This window comes from Sebastes fasciatus, chromosome 6, assembly GCF_043250625.1.
Source record: "Sebastes fasciatus isolate fSebFas1 chromosome 6, fSebFas1.pri, whole genome shotgun sequence".
In the NCBI taxonomy this organism is placed as follows: domain Eukaryota; kingdom Metazoa; phylum Chordata; class Actinopteri; order Perciformes; family Sebastidae; genus Sebastes; species Sebastes fasciatus.
In genome coordinates this window covers 33,576,227-33,594,416 of record NC_133800.1, presented here as the reverse complement: position 1 = coordinate 33,594,416, position 18,190 = coordinate 33,576,227, and the positions used below count along the sequence as shown (strand labels likewise).

The 18,190-nt window shown below is 40.2% G+C and overlaps 1 protein-coding gene across 7 annotated transcripts in view; it reads right to left on the bottom strand.

The window, feature by feature from the left end:
• The window catches only part of wdfy3 (WD repeat and FYVE domain containing 3), a 117,961-nt gene that overhangs the window by 60,349 nt on the left and 39,422 nt on the right, over window positions 1–18,190 (bottom strand). For 6 of the 7 annotated variants that reach the window (XM_074639447.1, XM_074639441.1, XM_074639443.1 and 3 more), the window contains exons 9-14: window positions 13,548–14,027; window positions 12,304–12,414; window positions 9,295–9,488; window positions 5,908–6,179; window positions 5,369–5,566; window positions 2,722–2,805 (exon numbers count right to left, since the gene is read on the bottom strand). In XM_074639447.1, coding sequence (XP_074495548.1) covers window positions 2,722–2,805; window positions 5,369–5,566; window positions 5,908–6,179; window positions 9,295–9,488; window positions 12,304–12,414; window positions 13,548–14,027 — 1,339 coding nt within the window. The remainder of the gene's footprint in view (window positions 1–2,721; window positions 2,806–5,368; window positions 5,567–5,907; window positions 6,180–9,294; window positions 9,489–12,303; window positions 12,415–13,547; window positions 14,028–18,190) is intronic. The other variant, XM_074639448.1, reaches the window with a different exon arrangement.

Sequence of the window (18,190 nt, the reverse complement as noted above, 5' to 3'; positions counted from 1 at the left end):
GCACTTCAGCACTGGCTTCACTTTTCAGAACCAAAGGTTGCCACCTGGTTTTACCACCATTCACAATTTGTTTACATTTTTTAGTCTGCATCCCGGCAGGTTTGAATATAATATTTTGTCACATTTTTCACATTCAAAGACGGCCCCCAGAGCGGATAAATATTAAAATGTCAACCCATTTTTGCATTGAAGACAAAAACATATTGTATTTCGTCAAACGACTAAACAGATACAGGGAAATATGTAAATGAGAACAACAAAATCTTGATTTTGACTGTGTTAAAAACAGTTTAGTGATGATGGTAAGCAGACAAGCTGTGTTTTTTTTCCAACAGAAAGAAGAAGAGATTTTCCTGTTATTCAAGTGTTTTAGTTTGGATGGAGATCTTTATGGAAACAATCCTACATAGTAACTGTTTTTAGATTTAACCAGCTCAGTGTGGACTTAGTCTAAGGCTTCAGCAGTGGAAAACATCTTAATATTCAACACTGAAAGAGCCTGTTGTTTGTTTTTTTAGTGTCACCGTCACAAACGTAATAATCACAACACTGATTGCTGCAATTTGCACATCGCAAACCCGCTGCCATGTTCTTCGAGGTAAAGCTTGTTGCACAAGATGTTTTGGAGCTGCTGAGCGTCATTTGGATATAGAGATTAAAATCACGGGAGATGTTTTCATCCAAATCAAACCATTCAGACTGAAAACTGAGCAATTAGCATCCTGCTTTCCTCACATTTTGAGTTCTGAGATAATTTTGAGTACAGAAAACTGTTTTACAATATACACAAAATAACAGAACCTTTTAGGTTGTTGAATGGTTGTTGTAAGGCAGGGATAGTGTTTATTAAAAAAGCAATTAAGTCCACAAAGAAGAGCTTTATCATCTCTAATTGTCAAATTAGTCCAGCTCATGAATATTGGAGCGGATCCAGACAGACAGAAGGGGAGACGGCTGAGAGGAGACTCCCAGTTTCACCTTGACAGTTATTATAGCCCACTAAGGCAGAGTACATTTAAAACGTCCCGGCCGTTTTCCCTTTTGTAAATGAAATTCAAAGAGCAGCAGAGTCTGGGTTTAGGTGGTGGTGGTGGTGGTGGTGTAGGAGGGGGGGGGACTTCAGCTGAGAGAAAAGAGAAGAAAAGGAGGGGGAGGAGCGAGGAGAGTGAGGAGGAATGTGATGAGAAGGAAAATGCTACTTTAGACTGATTCTGTGCACGTTTCCCTGCCTGAGAGTAGCTGTGGAAAAAGTGGTTCTAATAAAGTGGTGAGACAGAAATGTGTCTGTGGTGGAAACAACAACAATATACCTCACTTTAGTCATTTATCTCTTTTTTTTGCGGTTGGTTTGTCACATAGTTTGAGATTTTTAAGTGATTTCCGCTGCTCCAACTGTCAACAGACAGATTGTGTAACGTAACATGTCGTCATTTTCAGCACTTTATCCAGACCCCGACATACTTTTCTTCCCATATTTTATGTGAATTAAGACGTATTTAGAAGAGATTAACAGAATCAGAAGACACTTTTAAGTTTATAGCAAAAACTTGAAGTAGAAGAACTATTTTTCTCTTGGAGCAATAGAAACTAGCGCTGCTATGATTAGTCGTTTAATCAATTAGTCAATCAACAGAAAATTAATTTACAGCAATTTTGATTTATTGTTTAGTTAAGTTATTTATCAACAACAATGACCAACATCATTTGGTTGCAGCTTCTCAAATGTGAGGATTTTATATCATTTATAGGCTGCAAACGATTTTCATTATCAATTAATCCTCCAATAATTTTCTAGATTAATCAGTAAATTATTTGTCTACAAAGCAACGGAATAAAATAAAAAAAGAATGGTCAACCCAATTTCACAAAGTGAGACTCCTGGCTGTTTTTAGTATAATATTTTGTCACTTTTCCAGCATGAACACACTACATACTCAAAACCTGCTTAGATTTTATATGGAACATATGTAATATGAATTTGGGACACATCTTGAGACTAAGTCAACACTCGGTTGGCTTAATTTGAAAACTTTTTTCTTCTCTTTATAGGCTGAAATAAACGATTATCATTATTAATTAATCTGCCAATATTTTTTGATTAATCAATAAATTATTTGTCTCCAAAACATTGGAATAAAAGAAAAAGGAAAAACTCTGAAAAGAAGAAAAAAACAGCAAATCCTCATATTTGAGAAGTTGGATCCATCAAATGTTTTGCAATTTAGCTTGAAAAATGCAAAACGATTAATCGATTATCAAACCAGGTGCTGATTATTTTTTTGAAGATCAACTAATCTATAAATTGACTAATTATTTCAACTCTTATTTCATTGTTATTTGAATCTTTGCGGTGCTGACTGTTGGTCGGACAAAACACGCAATCTGAAGATGACAACTTGGGTTCTGCAATACAGTGATGGGCTTTTTTCTATATTTGACATTTCATATATTAATTGATAAATCAATTATTCAAATATATAATCAATAGATTGTTAGATAATGAAAATAATCATTAGTTGTGGCATATAAATGTTGAGGAACGTCGGTTTCATCTCTGTAACTCAACTGATTTTGTCAACATTTGCTCAAAGATTCACGTGACCGTTAGAAGAGTGTGTGATCATTTTGGCCACTAGAGGGTGCTCTTACTGCCGACTGAAGGTGAGAAAAATGGAGAGGAAAGGATGAGGGGTAAGGAAAGTGGCAGAGCGCTGTAGCTACCTCTTCCTGGCGAGTGCTGGCGTGCCCCACGGCGAGGGCAGCGAGGTCTCATGAGTCAGGCAGGGAGGCACCTGCTCCGCACGACTGCATGGCAGCAAACACACACACACACAAAATTAAGTGCACATACACACACGCACATAAAAGCATAGGTATACAAACACACAGAGCCACACATGCAGCCGCGCAGATGGACCGGGCCGAGGATGAACAGCCAGACAGCACCAGAGGTTAGAGGAAGAGAAAAAGAGACGGAGAGAAAAGAAAGGAAGGAAAAGAAGCTGTTAGTGGAAAGCTGAAAGGAGAAACAGGATCAGAGCTACAGCTGGAGCACATGCATGACGCCAGCTAGAGCTACACATGAGCTGGGCTGCGTACTGTTGTCACGACGACCAAGGACTTTAACTTTAACACAGACGGCAGGCATTAAAACTCTGTGGAATAAATTAAATAAATGTATTCTGCAAACAGAAACTGCTTCTAGGTGGTGCAAACAAGCACAGAAGAAGAAATGGGAGAGGAGGATAGTTATCGATGATTCTGAAGTCAATCAATCAGCTGAGAGCATCAAACCAGTCAGAACACATCATCTCAATCCACATTAAATGGTTAAAAAATATATGTAATTTTATTTTATCAACAATTGTGGTGTGTTTCTTTGTTTGTTTTGGTATAACGGTAGTAATTCATATCTTAATATTAATCATTTGCTCTGCTTTCATTGTTACATCATGACAACACTACCAGGCTATGCAGCTGAATCAGAACCACAGTGAAGCGTCTGTAATAAATCTCTCTCGAGTTTTCAGCTGCCACAGTTCAGCCATGTGTGTCTCAGATGAAGAGCTTGACTGAGTGGGAGCTGCAGAGTATGACCAGACTGAGATAAACACAGCTGTGGACCTGCTTCTACACTTTCCCCTGACTGAGCTGAACCTACAAAGTGAACCTGATTTTTGAATGGGATTCACGAGCATCTTTGTTTTAGTATGTTATTATATTATAAATACATAACATTTAAGTACCGATCTTCACTGTAGCTGAGAATAATGTGGAAATAAGATGCAGTAAATTAACCTTGTTTCACAAATAATCTACAGTAATAAAAACTGAACTGATAATTATATAATCACCTAAGATAAAGCATTGTAACTCACACAATTAAGTTTTACAGATCTGGAAAACAGTATAAATTTAGAGGGATAGTTTGGATGTTTTGAAGTGGGGTTGTATGAGGTACTTATCCGTAGTCAGGGTATTACCTATAGTAGATGACGGTTGGCACGCCCCCAGTTTGGAGAAACAGAAAGGAGTACCAGCACGGGAGCAAAGCAATGTACTGCTGTGGACGGGGGCAGCAGCAAAACAGGTTTTAGACACCTAAAAAATTCAATATCTGTGTAAGTGTACGCTACATTTAGAATATTTTCACCACTTTACCTTGCCATCAGACAGCCCTTTCCGACGGGGAACTGAAGCCGTTATCTATGCTCTCTTCAAAACCACCAGACTCCATTGAAAAAAACAGTAATTTTACCTCGCAGAACGCAGGACTTGCTGGTCTACCGCTGCCTCGATCGGTTAGTTAGTTTGTGTTATGGTGTGACTTTGGTGTTTTAAAGGGTTAGTTCAGATTCACCAAAGTCACACAATAACACAGAAAAACTAACCGATCGAGGCAGCAATAGACCAGCAACTCCTGCGATCTGCGATGTAAAATCGCTGATTTTGTCGAAGGAGTCTGGTAGCTTTAAAGAGAGTCCTTTCCGTTGGAAACGGCTTGTCTAACGGCAAGGTAAAGCAGTGAAAATATTCTAAATATAGCGTACACTTAAACTGATATTGATTTTTTTAGGTGTCTAAAATCTGTTTTGCTGCTGCCCCCGTCCACAGCCGTACATTGTTTTGCTCCCGTGCTGGTACTCCTGTCTGTTTCTCAAACTACTGTAGGTAATACATCGATAATGATAAGTTTCTCATACAACCCCACTTGAAAACACCCAAACTATCCCTTTAAGATAGCACCATATCATTTCTCACTTGCTTCAGTATTCCAGCTTAAGTTGTGTAGGTCACAAACAATAACGGCGCTCAGGCTCAATAAACTGGATCCTGAGTCTTGAATGTTCATTGAAGATTCTTTAAAGATTCAAAGGAGGCCAAACGGTACATGAAAGTCCCTCATGATGGAAAGAACATGTTAGGGGATTGTAGAAAAATGTGAGGTTCTTGATCTACTACAGAAATGTTCTCGAGGAACATGTGGCTGCAACCTGCTGAACTTCAGCTAAAGGCTCCTCGAGAACTCACTGACAAGTACTCATTAAACTGTTGACTTATTTAACACCGACAGTAAATGAATAACATGTTGACAGTGTGTTGACAACTAAGCTTCATCCTTATTTATTTAGTAGTATAATGGTTTGACTACAGACCCTTCTGGCCTGATTCATGGTGAAATATATACACATGATATCTGCTGGATGTTGTGTGAAGAGAGGAGAGTGAATTCCTGCTGTAGATGGTTATATTTTGGCATTTGGCTCTAGGATAACACTACATTAGAAACATAGTGTCATTTATTATTTGCAGAACAGAATCTCACACATTTTCCTATTGAAATCTGGGGTGTCTGTAACCCTCTGACCTGTCAAAAGAGTCGGTGGCCATCTTGTACAGGTAGATGAAGAGCTTGCTGCAGTGTTTGAGCGTGGGACAGACGCTGTCTCCGGCGCAGCCTCCGGGGGCAGCCTCATCCTCCAGCAGCCTCTGGAAAGGCTGAGCGTTGGAGGGGAAGACGCCTGTGGGACCCAGCTTCTTAGTGTCGGAGAAACAGCCCAGCAGCCTGTTGGCAGGTAGACAAAGTGGTTATCATGAGGACAGCTTGGTTTTGAAAAGGGTGATTACAAAAGGGGGTGTGTCTGTTATTGTTTAAGAGGAACTATTAAATGCTCATTTTCAGGTACATACTTGTATTTTGGGTTTCTACTAGAACATGTTTACATGCTTAACTAATCTGTAACATATTACATTTCCAAACTATCCCAATAAAACCAGAGGTATGTAGAAGAAATATCTGATAAACACTCATGCATTTAAGGGTTAAGAACACAGATGATCTTTATAATGAATACAAGTCCCAAGCGAGGCCTCAGGTCTCACTCGTTCTGGGTGAACTGATCTTACCTTATTGCATCAGCCAGCTTCTCATACTGGATCTCCGTGCGGAAGAAGTGCGAGTTGGCGGGCTCGTAGCGCATGGCGGCGGTGAGCGTGCAGATGACGGTGTGCAGGAGCTCAAAGACTTGGTTCTGGTTGACGCGCTCCCAGCCGTGTCGCGGCGGCTGGCACAGCGAGCGCTCCATGGCCACCAGCAGAGAGGTGACGTAGACGAAGCCGCCCACCTTGCGGAACACCGTCCGGGTGCGGTGGCTCTCACGCAACACCGCTAACAACGCCTGAAGAGGAGGAGAAGGAACAGATTATGTATTTATTCTACAGTTCAGATTCTTTACTTCACAAAAATAATGAGCTGTTTACAAACACATGAAACACATTAAGCAAGAGGAAGTCTGTTGTCATTTGTTGTCGCATAATTTATTATGAAGATGTTTCACCTTCTCTTACTTATTTTACATTTTGTTACTCAATCATTCTCCCCCCATGTTGAGTTTTCATGTCATTTGGTTTTTGTCGCCTCATTCAGTCACATTCAACTCATTTTCCTCTCATTCTTCTTCTGCGGTGAGACATATTTATGAGCCCCTCGGGGGTTTCCTTTGTCTCACTGCACTGACTGGATTTCTTTTCTCCCTACATTTTTCCAAGTTTTATGGTTCGCATTTGCAAGTAACCTAAAGTGAAACATCAAACTGTAACCTAGATATAAGTTTGGGGACCTAAAAACAGCCGGAGAGCACAGAATGACTGTGACAGGCAAAGTTTTTAATTAGTAACCGAAAAAGTGGAGAAAACGTGTGGGATCGGCAGATTGAAAATGACACGTGTGAAGTGCCGTGTCGGCACATGTCGGGGAGAACGCGGCTCAGTACCACTAGGGGCATTTCAGTTTTTAGCCATTTTAATCTTCTGCTTCTGAAGGAATATCTTTCAAACTTCTAATGATAGGACAAAAACACAATACTGTATGATACGATAAGTTGTTATTTCTGAACATGTACATACGCCATCTGCTTTTCCAGAAAACACACAATCAGTACATCATCAATACTTCAGGAAAGAACACAACAAGAACATTGAACTGTTCAAAGATTGCGCGGCTTTTGCGGTCGCTAAACCTGCACAAATAAAACAAAAAGAAACCGTGTAATTCTCAAAGCACCCGCTAAGGATGAAATGCACCCCTAACTGTGCTGCCAAGCAAATAGCATCACCGTGCTCCTGTGTAATTTGCACATATTTAAATTAATGCATACATTTGTTGCAAAATCTGCCCCTTTCTATGCAAATGAGCCTCATTGCAAAAACAGTCAAATTCACAAAGATCAGTGCTAATAGCCACACGCAGTTACAGTCAAATTATTAGCATCTTCAGAGAGTTGGTGGTAACTGAAGCGCATTTATACTGACAGACTGGGATTTTAAATCCCAAATATGGTTCCACATTTAAATTCCTCTTTAAAATTTCCTCTGAAACCAAACTCGACCTCACCGTATAAAATGACCTGTGGTGACCTCTAGGATAATCACAGCCTCATGAAGCCTTATAGCCACAAACTAGAGACCTAGAGGATTCAGACAATGGATGGCTTTCCTTGCTAGATTGACAATAAGGGGGTTTCTGAGCAGTTTACACAACAGAAGTGCTCGCCATCCAATTGCCGAAAAATGCAATTCTTGCAGAAAGAAAGAAATCTCCACATCATGGCTTTTTATATGGTGTTCCTCAAGGTTTTAGTGTCTTAATGTGGTATTTTGGAAGGATTATTGATAATTTTTCATCATTTCTCGAGTGGAAAAAAAATGGTTAAATTTAGCATCAAATCTGTGTAACAAATGGTATCAACCCCAAAATTGCTGCAACAACTTACGAGGCATAATAGAGCATGGGGATGACCATCATATACTTCTATCATAATGTTCTAAACCTTTATACACTTTCACAATTAATTATAATAAATTCATTAATTATTTCATTCATGTTTATTTCTGATATATGACTAAAAGGTTCCCAGCTTTCAGATGATGTACACCGCTGCTATGTGACATCTACTGTTGACCTGCTATCTCCCCCGATTGACCCCCTGTCCACCCCTAAAAAAGACTAAAACGGGTCTATTGTGGGTCTCAGAGGGTTAAAGCTCGAAATTTAGGAGGCTCTGGAAAAGCTAGTGACTGGACCTTGAGTTAAGATTATTTTTTAAAACTATTTCTAGGGTCAGTAATGAACTTCCAAGCTCGAGATTCTTAATTAATTGTCCATAAAACTGACAATATCATGACTATATATCGATATTACCATGTGAACTTATACCCCATAACTCTGATAGAGGATTATATCCATTTTGCCCACTTCTACAATGAAATGGTTCATTATACCTCCACTATATGTCGAGCAAAATAATTGGGATAGTTACAGATATAATGACGCATCCCAGTGGAGGAAGAGAGAATAAAAGAGAAGTAAAAACAGTGAGATGTTGCACCGCTGAGCCAGCTGTTTCCTGCTGCATTAAAATACTGCCAGACTCAGCACAGAGGTTTTTTAAACCAATCACAGGATGTTGAATACATCCTCTTCCTGTCTTCCAAGCTGGGAAATTACCACTAGGATGTGACTATGCACTGCTGTGGGTGTTAACTTTACCAGCCATGTGAATGAGATGCAACATATCAAGAGAGATTACAGGGTTAAATGTGCACTTTCACAAGGCTAATCAGCTTAATATTGAGATCTCTTTGTGTGTCTGCTGTGTGTTGCTGTCGACGGAACATAAACCCCGATGACTAGCGAGGGAAAAATGATTTTACTCAAAGTGGATTTGATATAAATTCTTTGCCGTCTTCAGATTTTTTTGAGGGTGATAATTAAAATCCCTGATTAGTGACATCGGAGCAAAATGCTGACGGGTTAATCCACCCGAAGCCTTCCGAAGGCGTGAGAATCACCTCGTCTGAACGAGGAGGAATTTGAAAATGCAATTACGCTCCAGAAGATGAGCCGCCATCCTCTCACCCCGTGTGTGTGTGCATGAGTGTGTGTATATATGCTTTTATGTGCACCTTACACTTAGTGCCCCAGGTTTGAAGCAATTACTGTATGCAGGGCTTCAAATGCATATTGATTTTTAAAATAACAGACTTTTCCTTTCCTCAGTGTTCTCACTGAGACGGAAGGTTTTGTTGGAGCTGATGTCATATTTCTGAAATCTTTCTTAGCTACACTACAATATATCAATACAGTAAAAAACTGATCATATTTGAGTGACAAATTCTTTAAAATCAAAGTTTAAAGTAAGACAGTGAGACAGAGCCTTAGGTAGATATTAAGCAATCAGTAAAAAGATATACATTTAAAAATAATTCAAAGTGATTAAATGAATGAATTGTTACCCGTAGTATGTCAGTCTTCAGCTGTAGTTCACTGGACGGCGCGGAGTGCATGAGGCCCAGCAGTGTTCCCATGTCGTCGTCTCCGCTGGGCGACAGGACGAGCTGCTGGATGATGAGCAGGGCGTGTTCCCGACACTGCCGGTACTTCACGATGTTGTGAACGCAACGAGCGCCGCCAAACTCCCTGAACAGAGCTGGGAGGCAGAAAGGAAAGGGGGACAAAATGACAGGTTAGAATGAATACAAGCGACGTCCAATAATTGACTTTTAAGGAATGCGGTACACTGTTGTTGATCGGTATATTCAATACGCTCCAAACACTCATAGTTTCTCCACAACATAGCTAAATGCACTTCATACATGTTGCACTATCCGCTCCTCGGAGCTCTGAAGTTCAGCCGCCAGCTATGTAGTTAGCTTTGGCTGAAACTAACCATTATCCATTGATCTGTCAATTATTTTTACGATTAATAGATTGTACTATTTTCTCACATTTTTAGACAAACTGCTTATCAAAATTTCCCAGAGCCCAAATAGATTTATTCAACAGTCCAAAACCCAAAGATATTCAAATTACGATGATATAAAACAGAGAAAACACAGTAAATCCTGACATCAGAAGCTCAAACCATTTTACATGCATTTATATTCTAAATAGCGAGCTTTCATTTTAGCCCTATACTTGGCGATTTATTAGTGAATCGAAGATTGTTTGGATCAAGAATGGAGAAGTTTATTACACATTTTGACATGTCTTTCGCTATAACTTCCATTATAATGGTTGGGAATCCAAGTTGATTAAGAAAAGGGGCAAACTTTTCAGAGCCACCTTTCAAACCTACAGACAGTGTAATGGAAAATTACATTGTATGTAATGATGTCTCTTTATGCAACAGTGGAAAGTTACTGTCTGTGTGCTCTTCATCTCATGTAGTGGGAAAGTACTGAGTGTTGACTTTTACTGGGACACTGTTTGAGTAAAACAACTCCTTATCTGTGCAAAACAACTCCTTTTCTCACAGTCCCTGTTGTAGATTTCTATATAGTCACATTGTAATAATCTCCTAGGGAGCACTCTTCTGCAGATTTTGTGTGACTCTGTATAACCAGTGCCTCTTCTTGCAAGAATAAAATACAACAAAGACATTTCATCTCTTCGAGATCCGTATTTCAATGTTCATTAGGACTCATCTCGGAATATTAATTGAATTTCCATTACAATTGTCACACATATACTTTGGTGAATCCAAACTAACCATTTCAAGTCACAGTAACACAAACAAACTAACAGATCGAGGCAGCAGTAGAGAAGCAACTCCCGTGTTCTGCGAGGTAAAATTACTGTTTTTGTCAGTGGAGTCTGGTGGCTTTGGAGAGAGCAGAGACAACTGCAGTTCCCTGTTTGAAAGGGCTGTATGACAGCAAGGTAAAGCGGTGAAAATATTCTAAATATAGCATACACTTAAACTGATATTGATTTTTTTAGGTGTCTAAATCCGTTTTGCTGCTGCCCCCGTCCACAGCAGTACATTGCTTTGCTCCCGTGCTGGTACTCCAGTCTGTTTCTCCAAACTGGTGGCGTGTCGACCGTCATCTACTGTAGGTAATACACTGACTATGGATAAGTTCCCTATACAATCTTTCAGATTTGATCTTTGCTTTGCCCACTGTTATACGACTGACTGTAGTAAGTGGTTGCTTATTGTAGACCATGACGAGGTTTCTTTCATGGGAGTTTAATTGTCATTCAAACAGAAGGTCTGTTTGCTGATGGTCTGATGGGGCTCTGACCGTGAACTTTCAGTGCTGCATTCTTGTCATTTGTGTGACGCACTGAATTTCTTTGTACTTCTCTGCATTAATTGTCTCTCCAGATAAGACTGCCGGCTGAGAGCCTCATGCATAAAATTCATGTAAATGTAAGACAGAGAGGGGCTTAAAACATCACACACATCATCCTGTGATTTTCTGATGAAAGCAACCAGTCATCATCAAGGTCGAAGAGAGCTCCGAGCTGTCGGTGTGCAGCCTGTCGGTTATCTTTGTGACTCATCGCATTTCTACAGCTGACTGAGGCACACACACACACACACACACATGGAGAGTCAATAAGAGACTGAGCGATGTGGGAGGAGAGGAAATGTAATAAGTTACTTCATTGATCCCTGGAGTCAGAGGTCAAGGCTCAGCAGCCCTGGAGATGGGTGGAATAGGTGTCTTGGTCAAAGACACTTCAGTAAGGTGGACGCATTCAGACACAAATGAGCGAATTTGGCTGAATTAAATCGCCACATTGATTTTATAGTTTTGCATATAAATTAGCATTCAAGGTTGAACTTGACCAAATAATTAAAGCCAAAAAGTACAACTTGTGCAGAATCAATGTAGGACACACATTATGGTTCTTTTAGAATTACTGATGACATACAACATCCTGCACAGCAGGAAACAAGTCACCTGCAGCTGCAGCTGCAGCGTGGCTTTTCCGCCACGTTGCAGCTGCAGGTGTCATATTATGAATAGTGGAATATTAGTGTGCATGTAAACGTGGTCAGTGAATATGTGTTTGGATTAAACCTCTGCGTATCCCTCTGCGTATCCCAGTGTACTGTAGTTTTAGAGCTTCATGTGCCTCCTCCTTTGCTGTGGAAATACTTTGCACAACCCAACCTCACAGAGACCCAAAGATGAGGGAACATCCTTTAATGCGAGGTCAGTTTCCTTCCAAGCTTCCTTTCTTGTTTTTACTGTTAATTAAATTAAGACTTTCAGAAAGTTGTGACATTATAAGGGTACCTGAAAGTTAATTATTAAAAGGACATCAAGGCCTGCTGTGTCTCCTAACCTCGTATTAATCTATAATGAGTATCATTACTGTCATCACATAATTAAAAAAATATCCTCCGTCTGCAATTTAAGACCTTGTTTTCAACACCATCAATCCTGTGTATGGCATGATGTGCACATGCCTGAAAGTGTCTGTGTGTGTGTGTGTCAGTGTGTGTTTACCTGCATTAGTGTTGGTGGTGTTGGAGCCCTGCAGCAGCACAGTCAGTGTCTCCATCACCAGCCAGGCCAACTGCTTCTGCTCCTCTGCTACGGTGTTGTTTTTACAGTCAGCTAAAGAGAAGAGAGGTTAGCGTTAGACAACATCATGACTGCAGTAAATGCACACGGTGAGGGCATGTGCTTTACCATACAGCAATAACACAATAAGAAAACTGAATTTAATTATCAGACAACTGTATTTGAAGAAATATATATTTTTGGCCATAATGGGTTTATAATCTGCTCTTGGTTCCGTTCAGTGCATTTCAGGTCAAGGCCTGTAGTTCTGCTTTTTCATTTATATTTTACGCTGTGTGGTGCCAATTTTTGTTTTTGTTCTTGTTATTGATTTGAGTCCTTCGTATGGATTTACAGACAAGATATAAGATCAGCTGATTGGTGTAATTTTCCTACTACTAACTATGTAAATAATTCCAAGTTGAGTAAATAATGATCTTTAAAAAAGGACTTAACATCGGCTTAAAAAAACCTGTTTTGGCTGACCTTCAGTGGTTTAACTTCTCACCTTTCTGCAATGATGTAGAGGTGTACTCAAGGGTGTGTCAGTGTCTCACCATGACATCACTGTTGGGTGTATAGGTGGCCGGCCTGGTGTTAAGTTACTCTTTTAAATAGGACCTACAGTACTATGCTAATTTTCAGGTGGGTACTTGTATTTTGTAGCTGGCCCACTGTTGTGATTGGTCAACCAAACCAAACTCTTCGGACTCCAGCTCCAGCTCCGCTCTACCTAGCTTTGTTTGAGAGCGTGCCAAACTAGCCACTATGCAGGTATTATGCAAATGTGTTACTTGGTGACATCACCATGTTACAGAAGAAAAGGCAGGACTTTAAGCAAGGCATTTCAGGCAGTTCAGGAGCAGTGTTTCTGTGGGGGAGAGTAACTCCCTTTGGCGTGGACTTTGGGCTTTGCGGAATTTTTACATGCACAAAAAACTATATAACACACTAGCAAGAATTTACAGCTTTAAATTCCATTTTTAAATTTGGTCAATTATGATTTATACTTTCAGTTTGGATCAATAAATTCTCTTTGGACTGCTGCTGCTGCTGCGGCGAGTAACTAAAGTTCCTGTCCTGTCTATAGCCCGCTTGAAGAGAAGTTACAGTCAATGATGCAGCCCTGTAACAGTCCGCTCTGCTCATTTTCATTTATCACAAAAGCAGGATAAAAAAAACCTCACCTTGGTCATTATTGTGTGGTTGCTGCTGCGTGGCCGGGTCTTTGAGCAAGGCAGCGTACTTGTGCAGCAGGTTGACCAGCACCTCCAGCAGGCCGACCTCCCGCAGCACGTCGCTGAACACCGGGTCGTGCCTGGCCAGTTTCAGCAGTGTTCGGACGGCCGTGATGCTGCAGGCGTGCGACGTGCTCGACTTGAGCAGCACGCTGACGCTGAACAGCTCTTTGCACGGCACGTAGTTGAGGCTGAAGACGACGAACTCCAGCAGCTCAAAGTACTTGGTCTGGGAATCGGGGAGCTTGGCAACGCGCTCCGCGAACTGCGACAGGGTGTGCTGCGACTCCAGGATGAAGTAGTTGGCCGACTCGGCTGAGTAGATGTTTCCGATGGCGTCGAGTAGCATCGAGGCCAGACGGCTCGTTTTAGCCCTCAGGAAGGCGTTCTGTAGCACCGAAAAAGCCTGGATATTACGCACCGTGTGGCCTGCAAGAGAAGAGACGGAAAATAATGAGGAAGGTTTGTGATTATGACAAAACTGATATGAATGACATCAGAAAATTACATTAAATACATTTGTAACGATTCCAGTTGAGGCACTCATAAACATAACTGCAAATTTAAAAAAAAAGAATAATTAAATTGAATAAGAATTACAAGATAATTTAAGCATAAATAAATAAATAAATAAATAAATAAATAGGGGAGGACTAATAGGATGCACAAAAACAGAGTGACAGATGGCGACTGATGACATTTACATTATCAGCAGTACAGAAACTGAGTTCTAGTCCTTGAAACCTCCCTGACTAAACTGACATCAGATATGCGAGACCACTCCTGACGTTACATAAAAAGGGCTCAAAATGCCTCGAAGGTGCATGAAACCTAAAGAGCATCAACTGCAGGAAGAGGAGACACTGAGAACAATAATGTCATGCTGGTATGGAGGGGAATTATGTGTCCTTTCACAGCTGTTCACAGTATTTAGTGCAGTATTTGTTGAAAGGAAACCCAAAACCCAGTTACGGGCTTTAACCTGACAAAACAAACAAAAAGTTGCTCTAATTTGCTTTAACGGGGCAGCATCAGTAAACCATGACAAAGTGTAGCACAGTGGTCCAACCATCGGAAGATTAGGCATGAATTATTTTTCTAATAGCTTCATTTCACACCTCAGTTGGATAAACACACAAAATTTGACGGACCAATCGAGCCTCTTTTTAGGGGATTAGTCAAATAATTCATGGTCTTGCTTGACCAATATGTTTTTATTCGATTAATGATTTTATATGGTATTTTCGTCGGGAAAGAATCAATTCATGTTGGTCACTGCTGAACAATGATAATCACATCGAAAAAGGAGCTGTTATTAAGCAAGAAATTGTTCTTTTAAATTTTTCTGAATGACTTTAAAGACAAAAATATAGTTTTTATATTAAAATGTTTTGACCTTTATCCTGAAATCTGTCATTTCAGACATCTGAGTTTATCACTCCATAGTCCACAAGACTGGTTTAACTTGTAGTAATGCTCCTTTACCATTATCCCGTATCTTCGTCATACATTTATGTTGTTTAATGATAAATGTTTGCAGTTGTTTGCTTTATCAACTTTTGGAGAAATAAAGCATTAATGGAGAAAAATACTTATTTTTATTGGCTCTTTAAAATTTAGTCTCATGTGTTATTAAAAAAACTACCACTTGAAATGTTTAAGGTGGTCATATGTCCTTAACTTAGGATGGAAGGATAGAGAAAGGATGAAGTGGAAGAGCATGAAGGATTGATGCTACACTACACACATAATCTGACCTCCATTTTGGGGCTGAGTATCTTACATAAAACCACAAACTCTGACTCACACACACAAACACACACACACACACACACACACACACACAGGAACACAAACACACAAACAGTGACACTGACGCGTGTCACCACACTCACCGAAACACACACAGCCGTTAAGTGAATGTGGCGGGCTAATTAGGCGTGTAAGCGGACCCTCACACCATGATGGCTTCTGGTAATGACTTTGCACACAGCTGGAGCTGTCATTAGGGGGTAAACACAAGTGTGTGCATGTGTGAGTCATTCTGTGTGCCTATGTGTGTGTGTGTGTGTGTGTGTGTGTGTGTGTGTGTGTGTGTGGTGAAACAGGCAGCAGAGCTCGACCGTGTTAGTGAGGTTAGAAAACTGACCATTTTGCATGGTTGTGTGTGTTTCAGGTTTTCAACAGGGAGCTGGCAACAGTGTTTTACCACGGGGCAGAGTTATAACACCGTACAGCTCCTACAAGTGTTCAAATCTGACACATGGAAACATTTCATCAAGTGTGTTTCCCTAAAACAAACAAGTTTACCCAAAACAAACTCCAGCAAAACCAGAATGAAATATAACCAGGCCAAAGAAGAATTAAAGGAGAGAGACGTCGTATTTGTCATTTACATTGGTTTAAAATAAATACGTAGAAAAAAAACACAAACAAATGAAGGAATGAGTGAAGAATCCCGGGAAGAATTGAGTCTCCTTTTGATTTTTGCGTAACGCATCTTTTTTCCCCCCACTTCCTCTGGATATCATATGAAAGGGACTGGATGTTACTTATTTAATTATTTTTTGGCATTTTTAAGACTTTATTGATACGACAGTGGACAGTTTAGAAAGGGGGAGAGAGAGAGAGAGAGAGGGGGTGACATGCGGAAATGGCCGCAGGTCGGATTCCAACCCGGGTTGCCGCGGTTAGGACTCAGCCTTGTTATATGGGCGCCCGCTCTTCCAACTGAGCTATCAGGGCACCCTGTATGTTACTTTTTACACATATAAATCGTTTTCTATTGCCAATTAGTGAACAGGTTGTAACCTGACCTAAAAAATGAGACCTTCTGTGACTTTCTGGGTTTCTTTTATCAGCCTGTAGACTGCTTTTAATGGGAAGAACCCGGGCCCGTTTTTCAGGGAAAATCCAACGGATGTGACCTCGTGCGCGCGTGTCTCAGCCGTAGGTACCGTTTGATTAGAAATGGACTCCAGCACAAACTCCACAGAAGCACAAAAAAAACAGAGTTACATCTAGTGAAGCCTGTCTTGCAAAACAGGAACGTGACCGACGTCGGACGTGTGTGTCGGTAGAGCGAGCACAGACGCGAGCAACAGGACGGCGACTATCGCTGATTTAACGGCCACAGGTGTCACTGCTAACAAGCAATTTCTGATTCTTACATAAAGTCCCTTTAAAGTATATTATAAAAAGCCCTCTATAACATATTAATAATAATTATAATAATATAATAATTATTTTCATTATCAATTAATCTGCAGATTATTTCAGCCCTGCTGAAACATTACAGATATAATAATCGTATGTTTATGCCTGCAGGGATTATAGTTCATTTTAATTCTATAAGAACCAATTCCCAAATATAGCACCACAAAGCAGCGTAAATACTCTTAATACACTAAAAAGATTGAAGCGGTTTCAAAATTGATGCCTCTAATACGAATAGCTCAAGATAATAATTATAATTCCCTACAATGCACCCATATTAAATGTATTTACTGACAAGAAATCAACATTTTGTTACTGAAGGGGTGGGAATAAAATATTTAAAAAATATAATCTTTACATATTTTATATTAAAAATGTAAAACTATGGAAATTATGTATGTCTATGGTAGTGTTTATTATATGTCAAGCTTCAGTATTGGGTTTCTTCATATTCATAGATGTTTATTATTTAGTTATATTATTTAGTTTGTCTTCCTCTGTATATCCACACACAATATTATAGCGCTTTTATTACCATATATCATCACTCTCCCTCGTGTCAACAAGATCACGGCATGCAAGATCACGGTTACTCCCTTTAGTATTTTACTGCTTGGTTACCTACTGTTATGAGGAAGTATGAGTGCATTTTAGATGGAAGGTAGATCTGGCTGTCATATAAAGTTCAGCCTGTTTCTTTAATGAGGAGCTGTATAAAAAGACAGAAGGTCAAGGGGGACGGGTTCAGCAGAAGTCAACGTGTGGCTCGAGACGATCCTCTAAACCACTAAAAGCATCTCAGGGCTCCACAGAGCCCACATTTGTATGCAGGACGCTTCAGGCATTTGTCTCCAGCAGTGTGACAGGCAGGCAGGGTTGCCATGGTGTCTGTCAACAGGTTAAGCTCACTGGAATCAGCCAAGCATCAAAGTCATTTCAGGGATTAAGATCTGAGGGGGAGATACGGCAGGCCGGGGTACACATGAAGACTCCTCCACGAGTAATTCCTCTCGTTTCAGGGCTTTAAAAAAACAAACCAAGTTGGTGGGATTGTGTCGAGTTAAGAGGTTAGCCTGTGATCACAAAATCACTGGGTTGTATCCTGGATGGGGGAGCGAGAGAACATCTTTAACTCTTTTAACATTTATTGTCAACGTGTCCCTGGGTCCTTCTTAGGATGATGATTTTAGTAGAGAGAGGCGCTTTGCCATAGCTGTCTTCATGGAGTGTTTTTGTGGGTTTCTTTTTTGCTTTGGGTGTCTTTGAATTCCTTGAATTTCACTACAAAATGACAGAATGACACCTTCTCTGATATATATGGAGGTATTGTGATTCAATATTACGATTTATTGCGATTTTTGATAACTTTTTTTAAA